This window comes from Salmo salar, chromosome ssa15 (assembly GCF_905237065.1).
Source record: "Salmo salar chromosome ssa15, Ssal_v3.1, whole genome shotgun sequence".
Lineage (NCBI taxonomy): Eukaryota > Metazoa > Chordata > Actinopteri > Salmoniformes > Salmonidae > Salmo > Salmo salar.
The window spans coordinates 48,637,412-48,658,487 of NC_059456.1; the positions used below are offsets into that span (position 1 = coordinate 48,637,412).

The window sequence follows — 21,076 nt, forward strand, 5'->3', positions numbered from 1 at the left end:
GATGTAATTCCACTCCCACACAAAACAAAACCGACACGCACTACATACACGCACACACATACACGCACATCAGCAACACAAACACAAGTACATTCACGCATACAATTTTACACTCATCATTTGCTGCTGCTCCTCTGTACTTTATTTCACTCTTAGTTATTATCTATCCTGATGCCTAGTCACTTTACCCTGCCTTCATGTACAAATCTACCTCAAATACCTCGTACCGCTGCACATTGGTACTGGTCCTCCCTGTAATATTTTAGCTATATTCTTGTGTGTTTTATTGTATTACTATTTTACTATGTATTACTATTTTATCTTTTGAAACTCTGCATCGTTGGTAAAGACTCGTAAGGAAACATTTCACGGTAAAGTCTACACCTGTTGTATTCGGAGCATGTGACAAATACAATCAGATTTGACAGGATTTTAGTTCTGGGTTTCCAAGTTTTCTGTGTTGTGTAAAGGAGTGTGTGAGTGTGCCGGTGTGTATTGATGTGTGTGTGTGTGTGTGTGTGTGCGCGCGATGGCGTTTGTGCGTGTCATATCTTACCAATGATGGAGGCAAACAGCTCAGGAGCGGAACTCCCAGCTGCCATAAAAGTGGCTCCGGCAACATCCTCACTTAAGTCTAGTTTCTAACAGACCGAAAAAGAGAATGAGAGAGGAGACAGGAGTGGTTAGTCAGGGCTGAGCTTCCCAAACGCTTTGTAGGTTAATGTGGCCCTTTAGTTATCATCTTGACAACCAAGACCACTCATAGAATAGCAAAGTACTTTGTTAGGAAGATTTGATTCAGTTCACGCAGAACATATTGATTATAAAAAGCATTACTCGAGAGAAGCAAAGTGCTGCCCCAGCTACTAAGTTGGCTGAAAACTCACCTGTGGTTAGGACATAATGCTAGAGCCATGGTGGCCCATGCTAATATCTCAGACCAGTTTCACCAGATTAGATTGTGTGTCCTGACAAGGGTCTCTCACCTCACAGATCTTCTCCAGCGACGGAACAAAGTAGTCGTCACAGATTATAGCCAGGGCCAGGAACATATAGAGGGCCTGTCGAGACGGGAGAGAAGAGTCAGTGTGTATGTGTGTCTGAAACGTTAACTTGGCTGAACAGATAGGAAACTTGGAAGATCTCAATGAAGGAATGAAGAAGAGGTGAAGGATGAACGTAAAGAGCACTAGATCAAAGATGAGATACAGAAGAGCACTAGATCAAAGAAGATGAGATACAGAAGAGCACTAGATCAAAGAAGATGAGATACAGAAGAGCACTAGATCAAAGAAGATGAGATACAGAAGAGCACTAGATCAAAGAAGATGAGATACAGCTATGATTAGACACATCAAGTAAGAAATGTGGTGAAAATGCTAACTATCATATCTGGTGGAAAGACGGAACAGCTACTATTGGATTAGGTAGAATAATACCCTTCCGATCCTCTCAGATCTAAACAACTGACTAGTTGGGTAGGGGCTAGGTTTTTAATTTTTTTTATTTCACCTTTATTTAACCAGGTAAGCTAGTTGAGAACAAGTTCTCATTTACAACTGCGACCTGGCCAAGATAAGTTACACATGGAATAAACAAACATACAGTCAATAATACAATAGAAAAAGTCTATATACAGTGTGCAAATGAGGTAGGATAAGGGAGGTAAGGCAATAAATAGGCCATAGTGGCGAAATAATTACAATATAGCAATTAAACACTGGAGTAGTAGATGTGCAGAAGATGAGTGTGCAAGTAGAGATACTGGGGTGCAAAGGAGCAAAATAAATGGAATAAAACACAGTATGGGGAACACCGGGTTGATTTGGGATTGATCCCATCACTTCGAAAACTGTATTTATTGCTTAAACATTTTCTGCAGTGCATAGTATTCTCCTAGCCTGCTGCCAGATCCCGGGTTTGTGCTGTATAGCCAACTCCTATGATCATTGTCATGCCAAATAACCATGGCAGTTGGGAAGACCGCACAAAGAGATCTAGGACCAGGCTATTGTTCCTTACCATTGTGTGAGAGAATAATATAATCCTATTTCAGTACAGTTGACGTGATAGATAAACTCAGCAAAAAAAAGAAACATCCTCTCACTGTCAACTGCGTTTATTTTCAGAAAACTTAAAATGTGTAAATATTTATATGAACATAACAAGATTCAACAACTGAGACATAAACTGAACAAGTTCCACAGACATGTGACTAACAGAAATGGAATAGTGTGTCCCTGAACAAAGGGTGCGTCAAAATCAAAAGTAACAGTGAGTATCTGGTGTGGTCACCAGCTGCATTAAGTACTGCAGTGCATCTCCTCCTCATGGACTACACCAGATTTGCCAGTTCTTGCTGTGAGATGTTACCCCACTCTTCCACCAAGGCACCTGCAAGTTCCCGGACATTTCTGGTGGGAATGGCCCTAGCCCTCACCTTCTGATCCAACAGGTCCCAGACGTGCTCAAAGGGATTGAGACCCAGGCTCTTCGCTGGCCATGGCAGAACACTGACCTTCCTGTCTTGCAGGAAATCACACACCGAACGAGCAGTATGGCTGGTGGCATTGTCATGCTGGAGGGTCATGTCAGGATGAGCCTGCAGGAAGGGTACCACATGAAGGAGGAGGATGTCTTCCTTGTAACAAACAGCGTTGAGATTGCCTGCAATGACAACAAGCTCAGTCCAATGATGCTGTGACACACCGCCCCAGACCATGACGGACCCTCTACCTCCAAAACGATCCCGCTCCAGAGTACAGGCAGGTAGGTACCTGGGGCAGCAGGTAACCTAGTGCGTTGGACTTGTAACCGAAAGGTTACAAGATCGAATCTCTGAGCTGACAACGTAAAACTATGTCGTTCTGCCCCTGAACAAGGCAGTTAACCCACTGTTCCTAGGCCGTCATTGTAAATAAGAATTTGTTCTTAACTGACTTGCCTAGTTAAATAAAGGTACAATAAACAGGCCTCAGTGTAACGCTCATTCCTTTGACAATAAACGTGAATCCACCATCACCCCTGGTGAGACAAAACTGCGACTCATCAGTGAAGAGCAATTTTTGCCAGTCCTGTCTGGTCCAGCGACGTTGGGTTTGTGCCCATACCGATGTTGTTGCCGGTGATGTCTGGTGAGGACCTGCCTTACAACAGGCCTACAAGCCCTCAGTCCACCCTCGCTCAGCCTATTGCGGACAGTCTGTTGTTGTTGCCATCCTGTACCTGTCCACCAGGTGTGATGTCTGGATGTACGAATCCTGTGCAGGTGTTGTTACATGTGGTCTGCCACTGCGAGGACCATCAGCTGTCCGTCATGTCTCCCTGTAGCACTGTCTTAGGCATCTCACAGTTTGGACATTGCAATTTATTGCCCTGACCACATCTGCAATCCTCATGCCTCCTTGCAGCATGCCTAAGGCACGTTCACGCAGATGAGCAGGGACCCTGGGCATCTTTCTTTTGGTGTTTTTCAGAGTCAGTAGAAGGGCCTCTTTAGTGTCCTAAGTTTTCATAACTGTGACTTTAATTGCCTACCGTCTGTAAGCTGTTGTCGTCTGTAAGCTGTTGAAGAGGCACTGTTGAGCCGCCTTCACCACACCACCTGTGTGGGTGGACCATTTCAGTTTGTCTGTGATGTGTACGCCGAGGAACTTAAAATGTCCACCTTCTCCACTACTGTCCCTTCTATGTGGATAGGGGGGTGCTCCCTCTGCTGTTTCCTGAAGTCCACGATCATCTCCTTTGTTTTGTTAACATTGAGTGAGAGGTTGTTTTCCTGACACCACACTCCGAGTGCCCTTACCTCCTCCCTGTAGGCTGTCTCGTCGTTGTTGGTAATCAAGCCCACTACTGTTGTGTCGTTTGCAAACTTGATGATTGAGTTGGAGGTGTGCATGGCCACACAATCATGGGTGAACAGGGAGTACAGGAGGGGGCTGAGCATGCACCCTTGTGTGTTGTGTTGAGGGTTAGCGAAGTGGAGATGTTCTTTCCTACCTTCACCACCTGGGTGTGGCCCGTCACAAAGTCCAAGACCCAAATGCACAGGGTGGGGTTGAGACCCAGGGCCTCCAGCTTAATGATGAGCTTGGAGGGTACTATGGTGTTGAATGCTGAGCTGTAGTCAATGAACATCATTCTTACATAGGTATTCCTCTTTTCCAGATGGGATAGGGCAGTGTGCAGTGTGATGGCGATTGCATCATCTGTGGACCTGTTGGGGCTGTATGCAAACTGAAGTGGATCTAGGGTGACAGGTAAGGTGGAGGTGATATGATCCTTGACTAGTCTCTCAATGCACTTCATGATGACAGAAGTGAGTGCTACGGGGCGGTAGTAATTTAGTTCAGATATCTTTGCCTTCTTGGGTTCAGGAACAATGGTAGCCATCTTGAAGCATGTGGGGACAACAGACTGGGATAGGGAGCGATTGAATATGTCCGTAAACACAGCGCATGTCTGGACAGCGCATGCGTTGAGGATGCGGCTAGGGATGCCGTCTGGGCCAGCAGCCTTGTGAGGGTTAACACGCTTAAATGTCTTACTCACATCAGCCAGGGAGAATGATAGGGAGGGGGGGGGGTGCAGTCCTTGTTAGCAAGCCACAATGGTGGCACTGTATTACCCTCAAAGCAGGCAAAGAAGGTGTTTAGTTTGTCTGGAAGCGTGACATCGGTGTACGTAACGTGGCTGGTTTTCTTTTTGTAGTCCGTGATTTCCTGTAGACCCTGCCACATATGTCTCGTGTCTGAGCTGTTGAATTGCAACTCCACTTTGTCCCTATACTGACATTTCACTTGTTTGATTGCCTTGCTGGGGGAATAACTACACTGTTTATATTCAGCCATGGATGCCGCCATCCATGCATGGTTTCTGGTTAGGGTAGGTTTTAATAGTCACAGTGGGTACAACATCTCCAATGCACTTCCTTATGACCTCACTCACCGAGTCAGCGTATAGATCGATGTTATTCTCTGAGGCTGCCCGGAACATTTCCCAGTCTGCGAGATCAAAACAATCTTGAAGCATGGATTCCGATTGGTCAGACCAGCATTAAATGGTTCTAGTCACGGGTACATCCTATTTGAGTTTCTGCCTATAAGACGGTAGGAGCAAGATGGAGTCGTGGTCGGATTTGCCGAAGGGAGGGCGAGGAAGGGCATTGTATGCATCGCGGAAGTTAGAGTAGCAGTAATTGAGTGTATTGCCCGTGCGAGTGCTGCAATCAATATGCTGATAGAATTTAGGTAGCCTGGTTCTCAAATGTGCTTTGTTAAAATCCCCAGCTACAATAAATGTTGCCTCAGGATATATGGTTTCCAGTTTACATAGAGTCCAGTGAAGTTCCTTGAGGGCCGTCGTGGTGTCTGCTTGAGGGGGTATATACACAGCTGTGACGATAACTGATGAGAATTCTCTTGGGAGATAATATAGCCGGCATTTGCTTGAAAGGAATTCTATGTCGGGTTAGCAGAAGGACTTGAGTTCCTGTATGTTGCTATGATTACACCATGAGTCATTAATCATGAAGCATACACACCTGCCCTTTTTCTTCCCAGAGAGGTGTTTATCTCTCGGTGCGACACATGAAGAAGACACAATAGCGCATTGAAGCCAAATGAAGTCAATTAAAGATGGCATCTCATAGAGAAATAACATGCACAGTTTGAGTTACTCCAGGAAGTGACGTTGCTGGCTATCTCAGTGCTGCCCCCTCTCATTGAGTAACTCAAGTTGAAGGTCGATCAGGGTACTGCAGGCTCTCATTAGCAAGTAAATTATACTTTTTACAGTAAAACTTCAATTAAACATTGTCTCAAATAAGTGCCTGTCCCTTTTAATTGCTGTGCAAAGGCACACATTTCAGCAAATAAGTGCATTTTTCAAAATAAACGCAGGGTCTAAATGAATTGTTTACAAGGTTACCATGAACTACCATGTATTATTTACGAGGTTTAATGTTTAATTTGTTACATAAAAAAATTCAGCAATGACTCAAACAAATGATGGCAATTATAAATTGTTATTGCCAGTAAGAAACTGCTTGCCATTTGCTGCTAACAGCTGAGAACTGCTGGCAAGCACAAAAACAGTCAACAACTTCAGGAGCACAGACCCTTAGAAATAGCCCGAACGCCCTCTAGTGACCAAAGTAAGAACTGCCTGAAAATGCACAGTCAAATAGGAGAATCATTATTCTGTCAAGGAAAAGTGTTGTTAAAAAATAAAATGGAGGCATACTAAGACGAAAGAAACATCACAGCGTGTAAATGACAACACATTAGTGCAGGAAAGGAAGAAATTGATTAAAATGCTGGAATTAAACAATTAACTATTCAAATGGTGTATTAGATGCAATTATTGGTATCATGATTGTTTTCTAAACATTGTTATTATTTCCACAAAGTTTGACCGCGAAGATTGCCATTTTTTTCATTCACTACAATGGGGGATACTGTTTTCTGCAAAACAATGCCTGGAGTACCGCGGTCGGCCTTGAGAGGGGGAAGAGGGGGAAGTAGTTCTCCCCGGTGTGAGATCAAGCTGAGGTGTATTGTTGTTAAAGGAGATCGAGGTATGCCAGTCCAAATTCAACCCTTAGCCCCCTACTGAGACACCTCTTAATCATACTTGTACATCTGAAATAATGTGTGTGTGTGGGGGGGGTACTAGATGTCCATTGAAACTAGATGTCCATTGAAACCCTTAAATATTTTACATTTTCATTATATACTGCTCAAAAAAATAAAGGGAACACTTAACCTGTTGGGGCTCGGGGGCAGTATTGAGACATTTTGAAAAAGATATGTGCCCATTTTTAACTGCCTCCTACACCAACTCAGAAGCTAGGATATGCATATTATTAACACATTCAGATAGAAAACACTCTGAATTTTCTAAAACAGTTTGAATGGTGTCTGTAAGTATAACAAAACTCATATTGCAGGCAAAAACCTGTGAAAAATAGATCAAAAAAAATGTGAATTTTGTGACTGTACTATTTAGTGTCATTGTTTTATAGATACCATAGTGAGAAAGGATTCATTTCGCAACACCTACGGCTTCCACTAGATGTCAACGATCTTTATAAAGTTGTTTGAAGCGTCTATGATAAACAGAGAGCAAATTAGAATGCAAGGAAGTTGACATGTCATCACTTCATTTTTTTGCGCCTGCGCATAAATCTGAGAAGCGTGAGTTTGTCATCATTGTTTATCTAGACATAGGATAGGTTGTGTGAAAATATTACTGATGTTTAACGTTAAAAAATGCTAAACAACATTTGACATGTTTGAACGAACGTAAATAGATTATTTACTAGGTTTTTTTTAGCTTTTCGGCGTGATTTTACACCCCCCCCACCACGTTTTGTGGGAGCATAATGAACGCTAAGTACTTGGTGTTATTTGGACATAAATTATGAACTTTGTCAAAAGAAACCACATTTGTTCCGGACCTGGGAATCCTGGCAAAAATGATTCGATTTTTGATGTTTTGAATTTCCAGCCTTGTTAGCAATCCCGACTCGGGGTTCATTGCTAACCTGTAGCCACAACACATCCTAGATCTGAATGAAAGAAATTATCTTATGAAATACTTTTTTCTTTACATAGTTGAATGTGCTGACAACAAAATCACACAAAAATAATCAATGGAAATCCAATTTATCAACCCATGGAGGTCTGGATTTGGAGTCACACTCAAAATTAAAGTGGAAAACCACACTACAGGCTGATCCAACTTTGATGTAATGTCCTTAAAACAAGTCAAAATGAGGCTCAGTAGTGTGTGTGGCCTCCACGTGCCTGTATGACCTCCCTACAACGCCTGGGCATGCTCCTGATGAAGTGGCGGATGGTCTCCTGAGGGATCTCCTCCCTGACCTGGACTAAAGCATCCACCAACTCCTGGACAGTCTGTGGTGCAACGTGGCGTTGGTGGATGGAGCGAGACATGATGTCTCAGATGTGCTCAATTGGATTCAGGTCTGGGGAACGGGCGGGCCAGTCCATAGCATCGATGCCTTCCTCTTGCAGGAACTGCTGACACACTCCAGCCACATGAGGTCTAGCATTGTCTTGCATTAGGAGGAACCCAGGGCCTACCGCACCAGCATATGGTCTCACAAGGGGTCTGAGGATCTCATCTCGGTACCTAATGGCAGTCAGGCTACCTCTGGCGAGCACATGGAGGGCTATGCGGCCCCCCAAAGAAATGCCACCCCACACCATGACTGACCCACCGCCAAACCGGTCATGCTGGAGGAGGTTGCAGGCAGCAGAACGTTCTCCACGGCGTCTCCAGACTCTGTCACGTCTGTCACATGTGCTCAGTGTGAACCTGCTTCATCTGTGAAGGACACAGGGCGCCAGTGGCGAATTTGCCAATCTTGGTGTTCTCTGGCAAATGCCAAACGTCCTGCACGGTGTTGGGCTGTAAGCACAACCCCCACCTGTGGACGTCGGGCCCTCATACCACCCTCATGGAGTCTGTTTCTGACCGTTTGAGCAGACACATGCACATTTGTGGCCTGCTGGAGGTCATTTTGCAGGGCTCTGGCAGTGCTCCTCCTGCTCCTCCTTGCACAAAAGCGGAGGTAGCGGTCCTGCTGCTGGGTTGTTGCCCTCCTACGGTCTCCTCCATGTCTCCTGATGTACTGGCCTGTCTCCTGGTAGCGCCTCCATGCTCTGGACACTACGCTGACAGACACAGCAAACCTTCTTGCTACAGCTCGCATTGATGTGCCATCCTGGATGAGCTGCACTACCTGAGCCACTTGCGTGGGTTGTAGACTCCGTCTCATGCTACCACTAGAGTGAAAGCACCGCCAGCATTCAAAAGTGGCCAAAACATCAGCCAGGAAGCATAGGAACTGAGAACTGGTCTGTGGTCCCCACCTGCAGAACCACTCCTTTATTGGGGGTGTCTTGCTAATTGCCAATAATTTGCACCTGTTGTCTATTTCATTTGCATAACAGCATGTGACATTTATTGTCAATCAGTGTTGCTTCCTAAGTGGACAGTTTGATTTCACAGAAGTGTGATTGAGTTGGAGTTACATTGTGTTGTTTAAGTGTTCCCTTTATTTTTTTGAGCAGTGTATAAAAAAAAAGATTAAAAAGTATTAATGTGAAAATATTGAATGATGCCATCAGTGCCCCCACAAACATTTGTCGTGCATGACGCCACTGGTGGAAACTCCAGCACATCATTCTAAGAGCAAGGTCTAGGTAGAGTCATTCTTATATTGCTTACACCTTTCATACCTACAGTATTAGGGGCAATCAAGAAGTGTCCACTAACTAGGTGTGGGAACAAGAGGTTGAATTTGGACTGGGCTAGTGATAAAAGAGTTATACCTAGTAATAGAAGCAGTCAAAGCGCTCTCTTACCGCTACAATGTGGAGCAGGACGGCCCCACTCTTGCGCTCGTTGTTGGAAAACATGTCTTCAGGGAACTCCTTGATAGCTGAGAAGAGAAAACAACATCATCACGGTGTGTCAGTAATGTGACTGATGTCCCAGACGCCCCCTTGTCCACAACCAAGGATGAGTTCACCTTGTGTGGTTGCGGCACTGACAAAGAGCTTGGTAAGACTTTTAAATGTTCAAGTCAACATTACTTAATTTGCATTATGTTACCAAAGGATCCTCCTCAACCCCTAAAAAAAGACAGTGAGGTAATACTTAAAAAGCATAAACTGGATCTTGTGTTCAGTAGGGAGTAAACGTTTGGAAACCTATAAAGCCGGGATGTACTACCTGAACTTGTCCAACAGGGGCGGATTGGCCATCTGGCAATTCTGGCAAAGGCCAGATGAACCGGACCATTTTTTGTTTGGTGAGCTGGTCGAAATTGACGCACAAATAAAATGTTTTATATATACACAGTACCAGTCAAGTTTGGACACACCTACTCATTCCAGAGTTGATTTATTTTGACTATTGTCTACATTGTAGAATAATAGTGAAGAGTTAAATAAATAAAATATATTTTATATTTGAGAACCTTCAAAGTAGACACCCTTTGCCTTGATGACAGCTTTGCACACTCTTGGCATTCTCAACCAGCTTCAGTCATCTGGAATGCATTTCAATTAACAGGTGTGCCTTGTTAAAAGTTAATTTGTGGAATTTCTTTCCTTCTTAATGCCTTTGAGCCAATCAGTTATGTTGTGACAAGGTAGGGGTGGTATACAGATGATAGCCCTATTTGATGAAAGACCAAGTCCATATTATTAGTCCATATTATTCCATATTATTATCCCAGGAATACCTGGGATAGGATAAAGTAATCCTTCTAACCCCCCCCTTAAAAGATTTAGATGCACTTTTGTAAAGTGGTTGTTCCACTGGATATTATAAGGTGAATGCACCAATTTGTAAGTCGCTCTGGATAAGAGCGTCTGCTAAATGACTTAAATGTAAATGTAAATGTAATGGCAAGGACAGCTCAAATCAGCAAAGAGAAACGACTGTTCATCATTACTTTATTAAGACATGAAGATAATTCAATGCAGAAAATTTCAAGAACTTTCAAGAACGTTTCTTCAAGTGCAGTACCAAAAACCATCAAGCGCAATGATGAAACTGGACCACCACAGGAAAGGAAGACCCAGAGTTACCTCTGCTAAAGAGGATAAGTTCATTAGAGTTAACTGCACCTCAGATTGCAGCCCAAAAAACACGCTTCACAGAGTTCAAGGCACACTTAACCAGCATGGCTACCACAGCATTCTGAAGCGATACGCCATCCCATCTGGTTTGCTCTTAGTTGGACTATCATCTGTTTTTCAACAGGACAATGACCAAACACACCTCCAGGCTGTGAAAGGGCTATTTGACCAAGAAGGAGAGTGATGGAGTGCTGCATCAGATGACCTGTTCTCTACAATCACCTGACCTCAACCCAATTGAGATGGTTTGGGATGAATTGGACTGCAGAGTGAAGGAAAAGCAGTCAACAAGTGCTCAGCATATGTGGGAACTCCTTCAAGACTGTTGGAAAAGCATTTCAGGTGAAGCTGGTTGAGAGAATGCCAAGTGTGTGTAAAGCTGGTGACTACCTCATGAAGCTGATTGAGAGAATGCCAAGACCGTGCAAAGCTATCATCAAGGCAAAGGGTGGATAGTATAAAGAATCTCAAATATAAAATATGTTTTGATGTGTTTAACCTCTCTAGGATAGGTGGCACCAAATCGTCCCACCTACGTAACAGCCAGTGTAATCCCGTGGCGCGTTATTCAAAAACCTTAGAAAGCAAAAACTTCAATTTTTCAAACATATGACTATTTTACACCATTTTAAAGACAAGACTCTCGTTAATCTAACCACACTGTCCGATTTCAAAAAGGCTTTACAACGAAAGCAAAACATTAGATTATGTCAGCAGAGTACCCAGCCAGAAATAATCAGACACCCATTTTTCAAGCTAGCATATAATGTCACATAAACCCAAACCACAGCTAAATGCAGCACTAACCTTTGATGATCTTCATCAGATGACAACCCTAGGACATTATGTTATACAATACATGCATGTTTTGTTCAATCAAGTTCATATTTATATCAAAACCCTGCTTTTTACATTAGCATGTGACTAGCATGTGACTAGCATTCCCACCGAACACTGCCGGTGAATTTACTAAATTACTCACGATAAACGTTCACAAAAAGCATAACAATTATTTTAAGAATTAGAGATACAGAACTCCTCTATGCACTCGATATGTCCGATTTTAAAATAGCTTTTCGGTGAAAGCACATTTTGCAATATTCTCAGTAGATAGCCCGGCATCACAGGGCTAGCTATTTAGACACCCAGCAAGTTTAGCACTCAGAAAAGTCACTTTTACTATAAGAAAAATGTTATTACCTTTGCTGTCTTCATCAGAATGCACTCCCAGGACTTCTACTTCAATAACAAATGTTGGTTTGGTTCAAAATAATCCATAGTTATATCCAAACAGCGGCGTTTTGTTCGTGCGTTCAAGACACTATCCGAAAGGGTAAATAAGGGTGATGAGCATGGCGCAATTCGTGACAAAAAAATTCTAAATATTCCATTACCGTACTTCGAAGCATGTCAACCGCTGTTTAAAATCCATTTTTATGCCATTTTTCTCGTAAAAAAGCGATAATATTCCGACCGGGAATCTGCATTTAGGTAAACAGAGGAAAGAAAATAAAGCATCCGGTCGACTCGGGCACGCGCCTAAGCCCACAGTACTCTGAGCGGCCACTTGCCAAACGCAATAATGTGTTTCAGCCAGAGCCTGCCTCGATATCCTTCAGCTTTTTCCCGGGCTCTGAGAGCCTATGGGAGCCGTAGGAAGTGTCACGTTATTGCAAAGATCCTAAATCTTCAATAAAAAGAGCCCAGATGAAACACAACTTGTCAGACAGGCCACTTCCTGCATGGAATCTTCTCAGGTTTTGGCCTGCCATATGAGTTCTGTTATACTCACAGACACCATTCAAACAGTTTTAGAAACTTTAGGGTGTTTTCTATCCAAAGCCAATAATTCTATGCAAATTCTAGTTACTGGGCAGGAGTAGTAACCAGATTAAATCGGGTACGTTTTTTATCCAGCCGTGTCAATACTGCCCCCTAGCCCTAACAGGTTAACACTTTTTTTGGTTACTACATGATTCCATGTGTTATTTCATAGTTTTGATGTAAGGGAAAGGGAAAGGTCTTCACTATTATTCTACAATGTAGAAAATAGTGAAAATAAAGAAACACTCTTGAATGAATAGGTGTCCAAACTTTCGACTGGTACTGTATTATATATATATATATATATATATATATATATATATATATATATATATATATATAATTTGTGGGAGGCAACCCGGATTATAGGCTGACCGCTGACTGTATTGATCCCAGTACTGACCCCTGTACTGCCCAAGCCCGTGGTCACTCCTATGAGCATCTGGCCGCAGCAAAAAGAAACAGACTGGCCCTCCTTGGGACCAGATAGTGGCTGTATTAGGAATGGTGTTAAGTCCACACGAGGTCAGATGTACACCCACCTGCATGTGCCTTCTCTTCCTATTTCTTACATAATGTACAATAATGTGCCAGGCAGCAAGGATACTAGAGCATGAAGTTATATAATCATAGATTGTCCAAAATACACAGTGGGCTACATTTAGATGAGATAGACCGTAGGGACTTGTTTTGATGTACTGCCGCATTTGCATGTGGCTTGATAAAAATGCTTACCACAGATAATTCGAAAAGAAACTGAAACAATCATGCATTACCATTCACATAGAAGTACTACGCACAGTTTAACACAGAACGCACCAATACCTTTTGATCTTCTGTCGCATATGGACCCATGAAATGACAATTGTCCCCTGAGACAATGAACCTGTCCCACACGCCTAACGAAATCCACCGCCTATTAACTTTAGATGGCGCTGATGACTGATTTACTAACCCAAGTTCTGAATCCTCCTTGGCAACGCTGCTTTGGCCAACTCTTCGAAGGGATATCATATGAGATGTACAGTAGTCTTTGACATCCCTTCCCCCAGTAGGCATACAGGTAAAAAGAGGGATGAGGTTAAAAAAAAGGACCGTAAACTTCCGATATGGGTCCAGGATTTCCTTGGTCATTATCCGTGGAACTGGCTCTTCGCTAGTAGCGTGATTTGTTTATATTAGCACAGGTATCGGTCCTTTGCCACGTGACACCACACCCCCCTCTGAAATCGCTGTAAGGCCTTATACAATCTATGGAGAGTCTTCTCAAGGTCAGATGCTGCATGTCATTACAGATATAAGCGAAGAAAGCAATATGTGGAATTCAGTGTGGAACAATATTTCATCATTCATTATATTTTTCCCATTTTATTTATGAAACCAAGTAATGTGGCAAAAGCGTTGCGTAGGCTCCACTGCTCACAAGATCACAGGTGCAATTACTTAGAGCATGACAGCTGCGGATAAGGGTCTTTAGGCTACTTGAGCGGCATGTAACGTAACAATGAAACACTGTGTCTACACCTTCGTAGGTGGTTTGAAGTCAGATACAAATCTGATTCCTGACCATGCAACTTGTGACTGAACGGTCAAATCTGATTTATTTGCCCTCAAGTGGTTTATAGACTGTTATTTAGCATATCTTGTTGCTTGCTAGCTACTCTGTTGACAGTTTGACAAGAACATGTGGTAGCTAATTAGCTTGATAATTGTTTACAAACATATTAGTGAATGCTCTAGAAAGCTAAACAGCTACCTAGCTAGCTAGTTGACTGCCTTGGCTAGCCAAAAAGGACACATTTTAAAAGTTGGATAATCTTATCCCTTAAGGCTTTAAAAGTGTTCTTACATTATGATTTTGAACATTCAAATTAACTGGGAAAGGTCCATGGCAGGCATTGTGGTCACCTTACATAACTTAGTGATAAGAAGCAGGAATACCACCACCAATCAATCTACACCAGTGCGCACACACTCGTTGTTACTATGGCAACTAGAGTAGCCATGCCAGCAAAGGACTGCTGTCGCAACACACACAAATCCGATTTGGTCACATGCAACTTGCTGTTTGGACAGTCAGTATTCCAAAAGGCTTTAGAGGACGCCTCCGAGAGTTGGGAGCTAGCGCACAGTTGGGCGGGCGGAGGGGGTCTGGTCACCTCTCTCCCGCTCTCGTAGCAGTGTAAACAGTGTACCAGACACCATCTGCACACAGTTAGCCCGTTTCCCTTCTGCAGAGGTCAGTCCAGACATGAACATGCTTCAACAGACGTTTCCACACGGGGATAGGCAGTGAGATCGCTAGGTTACCACTAGAGCAGGCAGAGCACAGCGGCGGCAGAAGGAGGGTGCTCCCATGCTGCTTGATTAAATGTCGCATCCCAAACCTAACCAAAGTGCTGCATCATATAGATAAGTTAATTGGTACGTTTTCCACAAGTGTAGGCTTGAGGTTTAAAAAGGTGGCACATTTGACAAGTCAGTGGATCAGAGTTGACGGTATTATTGCACTGGAAAGTCTCTGCTGCGTTCTGCGCGTTGTTGCAGTTCTTTAGTGTGAAACAAGGCGTCAGTGTGTCTCTGTGTGGTAACCTTGTGGGATACCTTTGAGCAGGGGCGGAAATCCCGGGGGGGACGGGGGGGGACACGACCCCCCCCATCCTGGGGAAAATATGATTTGTCCCCCCCAATATATCACTGAAACATAACTATGTAATTTAAATAATATTAATAATACGCAATGAAAGAAATTGTGCTGATTATAGACACTTAATAGCGTGTTTTTAAGTTTCAAAAGATTGCGACCCCCCCCCACCCTTTGCCTCACAATGGTTTGATCCACTGCCAGTTCCTTATTTGGCAAGGTAACAGAGGGGTGGCATCCACTGTCTGAAAGGCACTCAATGAACGTAACTGACGTGAGGTTAATCCAGTCAATCGCGCACACACCCTAGCTGAATATGCAGAGCTAGCGGGCAAATATTAACTATTAAGCTAGCAAGTACCTATTCCATTTTTTTGGCCTCGTCAAAGATGGAATCTTTGCTATCGTCAATTTATTCCAAGATCAGCATGCATATGATGTAAGTTAGTGCTTCAAAGTCCCTGTGATAAGGTTAGAGATAAACTGAAGTCCAAACTGAACAGAACTACACTCTCTTCTACCATTGTCTTAAATATATTTAATGGTCTCGTTGCAAAAGCTAAATTGTCGCAAGGAAACTTTTATTTATTTATTTTATTTCACCTTCATTTAACCCGGGTAGCAAAGATTATAGCAAACACCACTGAAACGGAATTGGTGCTCGCAAGCTTTGCAAATTCAGCTATTGTTGGAAGCCAGCCAATATGAAACAAACTATTAAAATTACAAAAGGTTGCAGCATATTGTGGCAAAGAAGGGGGTCGAGTGATAAATGGCAGATATGTGAGGGCAGAACTAATAAACGGGCTCTGCCCGATCACTAAAATGGCCACCCCGATCAGAACTACAGATCACAAAATGGCCGACTGCCAAAACTGCAATTCCCAGAAGCAAGGGGAACCCTCAGAAGGTGGAGCCGACCCACAGATAAAAGGTCAAGAAAAACCAGGAAGAGAGAGAGAGGGCGGGAAGGATCTATGAACCGTAGAGAAAGAGACAATCTACATTGGCTGGATTTACCGTGTACGAGCTGGACTGTTTTGGACTTACCTGTTGGCGTTTAGACCTGGACCTACCGAGAACCAGATTTGTGTACCGAACCCTGCTATCCTTGACCTCACCCGCGGCCTGGGTGGACCAGGACAGCGAAACAAACACACAGGTACTGTCATGTTCGAAAGAACTTTCATTCTGGGCTGACTTTGGTGACAGTTTCCCACTTAATTTGTGACAAACGCTCCTACCTTTGAAGAGGTTTGCCACAATATGTTGTGTAAATGGTGAACTCATACAGCTGTCAACTCTTGTCATTTTAATCCATTTCACATTTGCTAGCTACCTTTTAGATCGAAGCCCAAATAGAATGATAAAAGATAAGATGATAGAAGCCCATCTCCTACTGTAAATAACCTACACACTGTGTGTGTGTGTAGCCAGCCAGCCAGGTAGAAAAATGGCAGAAAAAAAAAGACAGACAGAGTATTTTTCAGTACACCAAAACGCAAAGTAAGAACCCTAGTAGCCTAATATCTCAAAGACTAGTTGATGAAATAAATGAAATTCTAATGAAAATGTTTCACAATGATGTCATTAGGCAGAGCAGGCAACAGATGGCACACAGACAGCAGAGTTGGGGACAGATATGCAGGGACAGACTTGCAGAGACAGGGAGTCTCAGGTAAGTTTGTTGAGTCTTTGTTTGGCAACATTATGAAAGGTTCTCAAGGTTTTTTACTTGTAAAATAGGAACATAATTGGAAAATGCCATGGATACCCCCACTCTCAACTTAAACTGGTGACTGAACTAAGATTTGTTAAAGGCAATGGTATTGCTGTTGTGATTAGTTGTGTAGTTTTGGGTACCGGTAGTTAGGAGTACGGCAAACACCTTATTTCTTTGGTTCCTCAATATACATTTACCATATTACAATGTGTTACAGCACTACTTTTGGTGTCCCCCTCAGGAATTGCTCTTGAGAAAATTTCATGTAATTGTCCCCTCCAAAGTTGATATCAGATTTTCGCCCCTGCCTTTGAGAGTAGGATATATCATTCAGTTTCAACATGAGTCAACCTTGAAATAACCTAATGTTCTTGTTGGATTGAACATGGTCAACAAAAATGTAAAGTCAGTCTTTCACCACCTAGCCTACATAAAATAGGAATACCTGGGTAGCACCTAAATGTCCAAAATTGGCACTGATATGAATATATTGTGGCACACCATACATTTGTGTATTGCCATAGCGTAACTTCATATCACATGCAGTGAGTCAACTAGGCCCCGTACCAGACCTGGGCAGAACATTTTTGCATATTTGAGTTTATTTGAAAATACTCATGGTGGTCGAATATAGATTTTATAGAGTTTCAACTAAAAGGTAACTATTTTCTTTATTCAAATACAGGTCTCAGAATAAAATATTATTAAACTATTTTCAATACCTCTGTCACAGGGGTCGTTGAATGGAGGCCAAGGCGCAGCGTGTACAGTGCTCATTCTTTGTCTTTAATGAATACACTTTAACAACAAAACGACCAACAGTCTCATCAGGTACACTAGACTAAACGGAAACAACTACCCACAAACCCCAAAGGAAAACAGGCTACCTAAGTATGGCTTCCAATCAGAGACAACGATAGACAGCTGCCTCTGATTGGAAACCATACCTGGCCACAGCATAGAAAATGACAACATAGAATGAAACTCCAGACAACCCACATAGAAAACAGAAAACCCAAAACACATAGACAAAACACCCCCCTGTCACGCCCTGACCAATCTACTAGGGAAAAATGACCTCATACCAGGGTCAGGACGTGACAACCTCTCAGAAAACCAAATGATATTTGAAGGTATTTGAATATATGCTAGTTATTTGAAAACAAAACAAAAAAATATTTGATGGCTGCCAAATATTTGATGAAGAACCAAAAACTACAACAGTTCATTGAATTAGTCTAACTATGGTTTGGAGGGCTTTCAGATATTAATCTTATAATGAAATGCATGAGGGACATGGAATCACCTCATCATTAGAGTAGACCACTTGTGCAGCTTCAAAATGACTAACAAATATATTTTCATAACGAGTGGCATAAGGTAAAACTAACACTTTACATCAAGTTCTTATACATGTGTATTAACTTTGTTACATTGCAACATTGTTACATTGCTTTATAATTGCATAATAATCAAGTTATTACATAAGTGGAATATGGAACAGTGACTATTCCTTGTGTACAGTAGTTACAAAAACTCAGCTCATTGCTATGCATTTAAAATGCAATTACCAACGTATTATGTAACGACATGCTAATAAAATGTTGCTCCAAAACTAAACTATCCTTCTAAAGATGGTATAGTGCAGGGTATTCAACTCTTACCCTATGAGGTAACAAATCCTGTGTAACATTTATTGTACAGAAAAAAACATTTGTGTCACAAGTCACAACTCTTGTGACAAATTTGTTTCACATCAGTTGCACAACTTGAGTGTGTACAGGGTCCTAGACCACAAAGTCATTCTCATGCATATCAATTTCAGCTGGAAGACCTTTGTGTTGTTTTGTCATAACAAACCACAAAGTAGTTGGCTAAAAGAGACATTGTCTTAGTGACATATAGAACACATGCAAGGTTAAAATAGTATGGTGCCCTTAAATAATATGTTAACTTCTATCATATTACTTTACATGCCAACAATAGTAGCAGTGCATGCCGTCACAGTTGCGTTACATCACTGGAGCTGAGCCGTCTGACTCAGCAAAAAATATAAATATAACGCAGGATGTTTTTATGACCTTTTAACAGCCAATTAGTATGGGGTGGTAGGTAGCCTAGTGGTTAGAGCGTTGGGCCAGGAACCGAAAGTTTGCTGGATTGAATCCCTGTGCTGACAAGGTAAAAATCTGTCGTTCTGCCCCTGAACAAGAAAATGTAGTGGAACTGGCTTTCCCGGTAGGCTGTCATTGCAAATAAGAATGTGTTCTTAACTGACTTGCCTAGTTAAATAGATGAGCATTCTATTGATATATTTTTCCAAAACGTCAGTCGGTGTACACCTGCACTAAAATGTCTGACATAAACAAGCAAGCTACATTCTTAAACCAAGTAAATACATGCTCAAAGGACCTTCTGAAAAGGATAACAGTAGAATAACTAAAAAAGTCGCTCCTGCTTTGTCGCATTTGCTTGGGATTGTTTCTTTGGGAAGTCTAACTGTTAAGCCAGAGAGAGTGAGAGAGAGAAAACCACAAAGTCTTCTAAAGAGTAAACTACACATCTATAAATAAACCACTGGATTCTCTGTTTGGACACCTGACTAGTAGCGTCTACTTATGCAATAAATGGCAACACTTCTGTTTATCAATCTTCTCTACGCACACACACACATCTAGTATGCGGCAGGAGATTGTTGGATAATGACCTTATTGACCTATCAGTGGGTTGGTTAATCAGCTCCAGAAGTAATCCACAGAGCCCAAGCAGAGGAGGTGTTGGAGGGTTTACAAGAAAAGGTCTCTGCCTGCTAGTGCTAACCACGTGGGCATTAGAGCATCCTAAGTTTCCGAGTCATTAACCAACCCACTGATAGGTCAATAAGGTCATTATCCAACAATCTCCTGCCGCATACTAGATCCTATAGGCCACAACTGTGTCTGAGCATTAGGCCTGTGATCCTAGGTAGTGCTCTCCTCACCCCCACATCTCTCTTTCTCACACGCACAACATAACTCGATTTGTCAAGCTTGGACTTAACATACGGCTCTTCATATGCATTAGTACATCAACATACCTGAATAGGCTACAGAATGTGTGCATAGTAGATGTTTTGTGCATATGGTCTGCACTCTCTGCCAAATGTATGGGATCCAAAGATGTCCCCCCCCCCTAGGAAATACACATACCATGTTCTGATTCAGACTAGAATTTACGGGAGACTCGGAAACAATTATGGTAATGCATGCATTTTATGTTTTATACTGGCGCACCTTTCATAATATTCAACTGGAAAATATAAATGATTAAACCTGCAAGTAACCGATCACGAAGCAGTGACTCATTATTTGTAGATAATTACTCATTGTGTCACCAGACAGACTACATTGGCAGGCATGACGAATGACATCATACACTCCTCCGTATTTATTTGGACAGCTAAGCTAACATAAAAAAATTCAGCTCTACATAAATTGTGATGAATGATTAGTGAGAAAGTTACAGAATCATACCCCCCCAAAAACGCAAACCTCTCCGGTTATTGGTTAGAGGTTATTTTCTGGGGGGTATGATCTTTGACCCTCTAACTTTCTCACTTATCATTCATGATTAATTCATGATAATCGATAACCATGTTCGCATCCACATTAATGTAGAAGTATAGTGAAACATTTTCTATTCTTATTTACAATAAAGGTGACCCTAAAATGATAATACATGATTCACCATTCAGTTCCTATTGGGCAAAAATGAAAATACCCTCAAATAAAAGGTGACAAAAAGTTGCTGGTCAGGGTCAGGCCTCACATTGAGTATGTTGCCGTGACACCCAGATACCATGTCAACACTGCAAATCCCACTGTTGGCATGTGGCAGTTGACGTACCAGTCCAAGCTGTGCCTCCCTGTCACATTCCAACCTTCCCTCAACCTCCCCAGCACATGGCTGGGTAAACACACACACACACACAGACACACACACAGACAGACAGACACACACACACAGCTCAAGTACAGTGCCTTCAGAAGGTATTCATACCCCTTGACTTATTCGACATTTTGTTTGCGTTACAGCCTGAATTCAATATTGATTGAATATGTTTCTCACCCAATATCCCAAGTGAAAACACGTTTAGTAATGTTAGCAAATTTATCAAAAATGAAATGCAGAAAAATCTAATTTACAGTTGAAGTTGGAAGTTTACAT

At 42.3% G+C, this 21,076-nt stretch overlaps 1 protein-coding gene across 1 annotated transcript in view; it reads right to left on the reverse strand.

Moving 5' to 3' along the window:
- LOC106571662 (sodium/potassium/calcium exchanger 4) overlaps positions 1-21,076 on the reverse strand; it is an 80,911-nt gene that overhangs the window by 16,117 nt on the left and 43,718 nt on the right. Inside the window, exons 3-5 of the mRNA XM_014144976.2 lie at positions 9,396-9,472; positions 987-1,061; positions 557-641 (exon numbers count right to left, since the gene is read on the reverse strand). Of these exons, the coding sequence (XP_014000451.1) occupies positions 557-641; positions 987-1,061; positions 9,396-9,472 (237 nt within the window). The remainder of the gene's footprint in view (positions 1-556; positions 642-986; positions 1,062-9,395; positions 9,473-21,076) is intronic.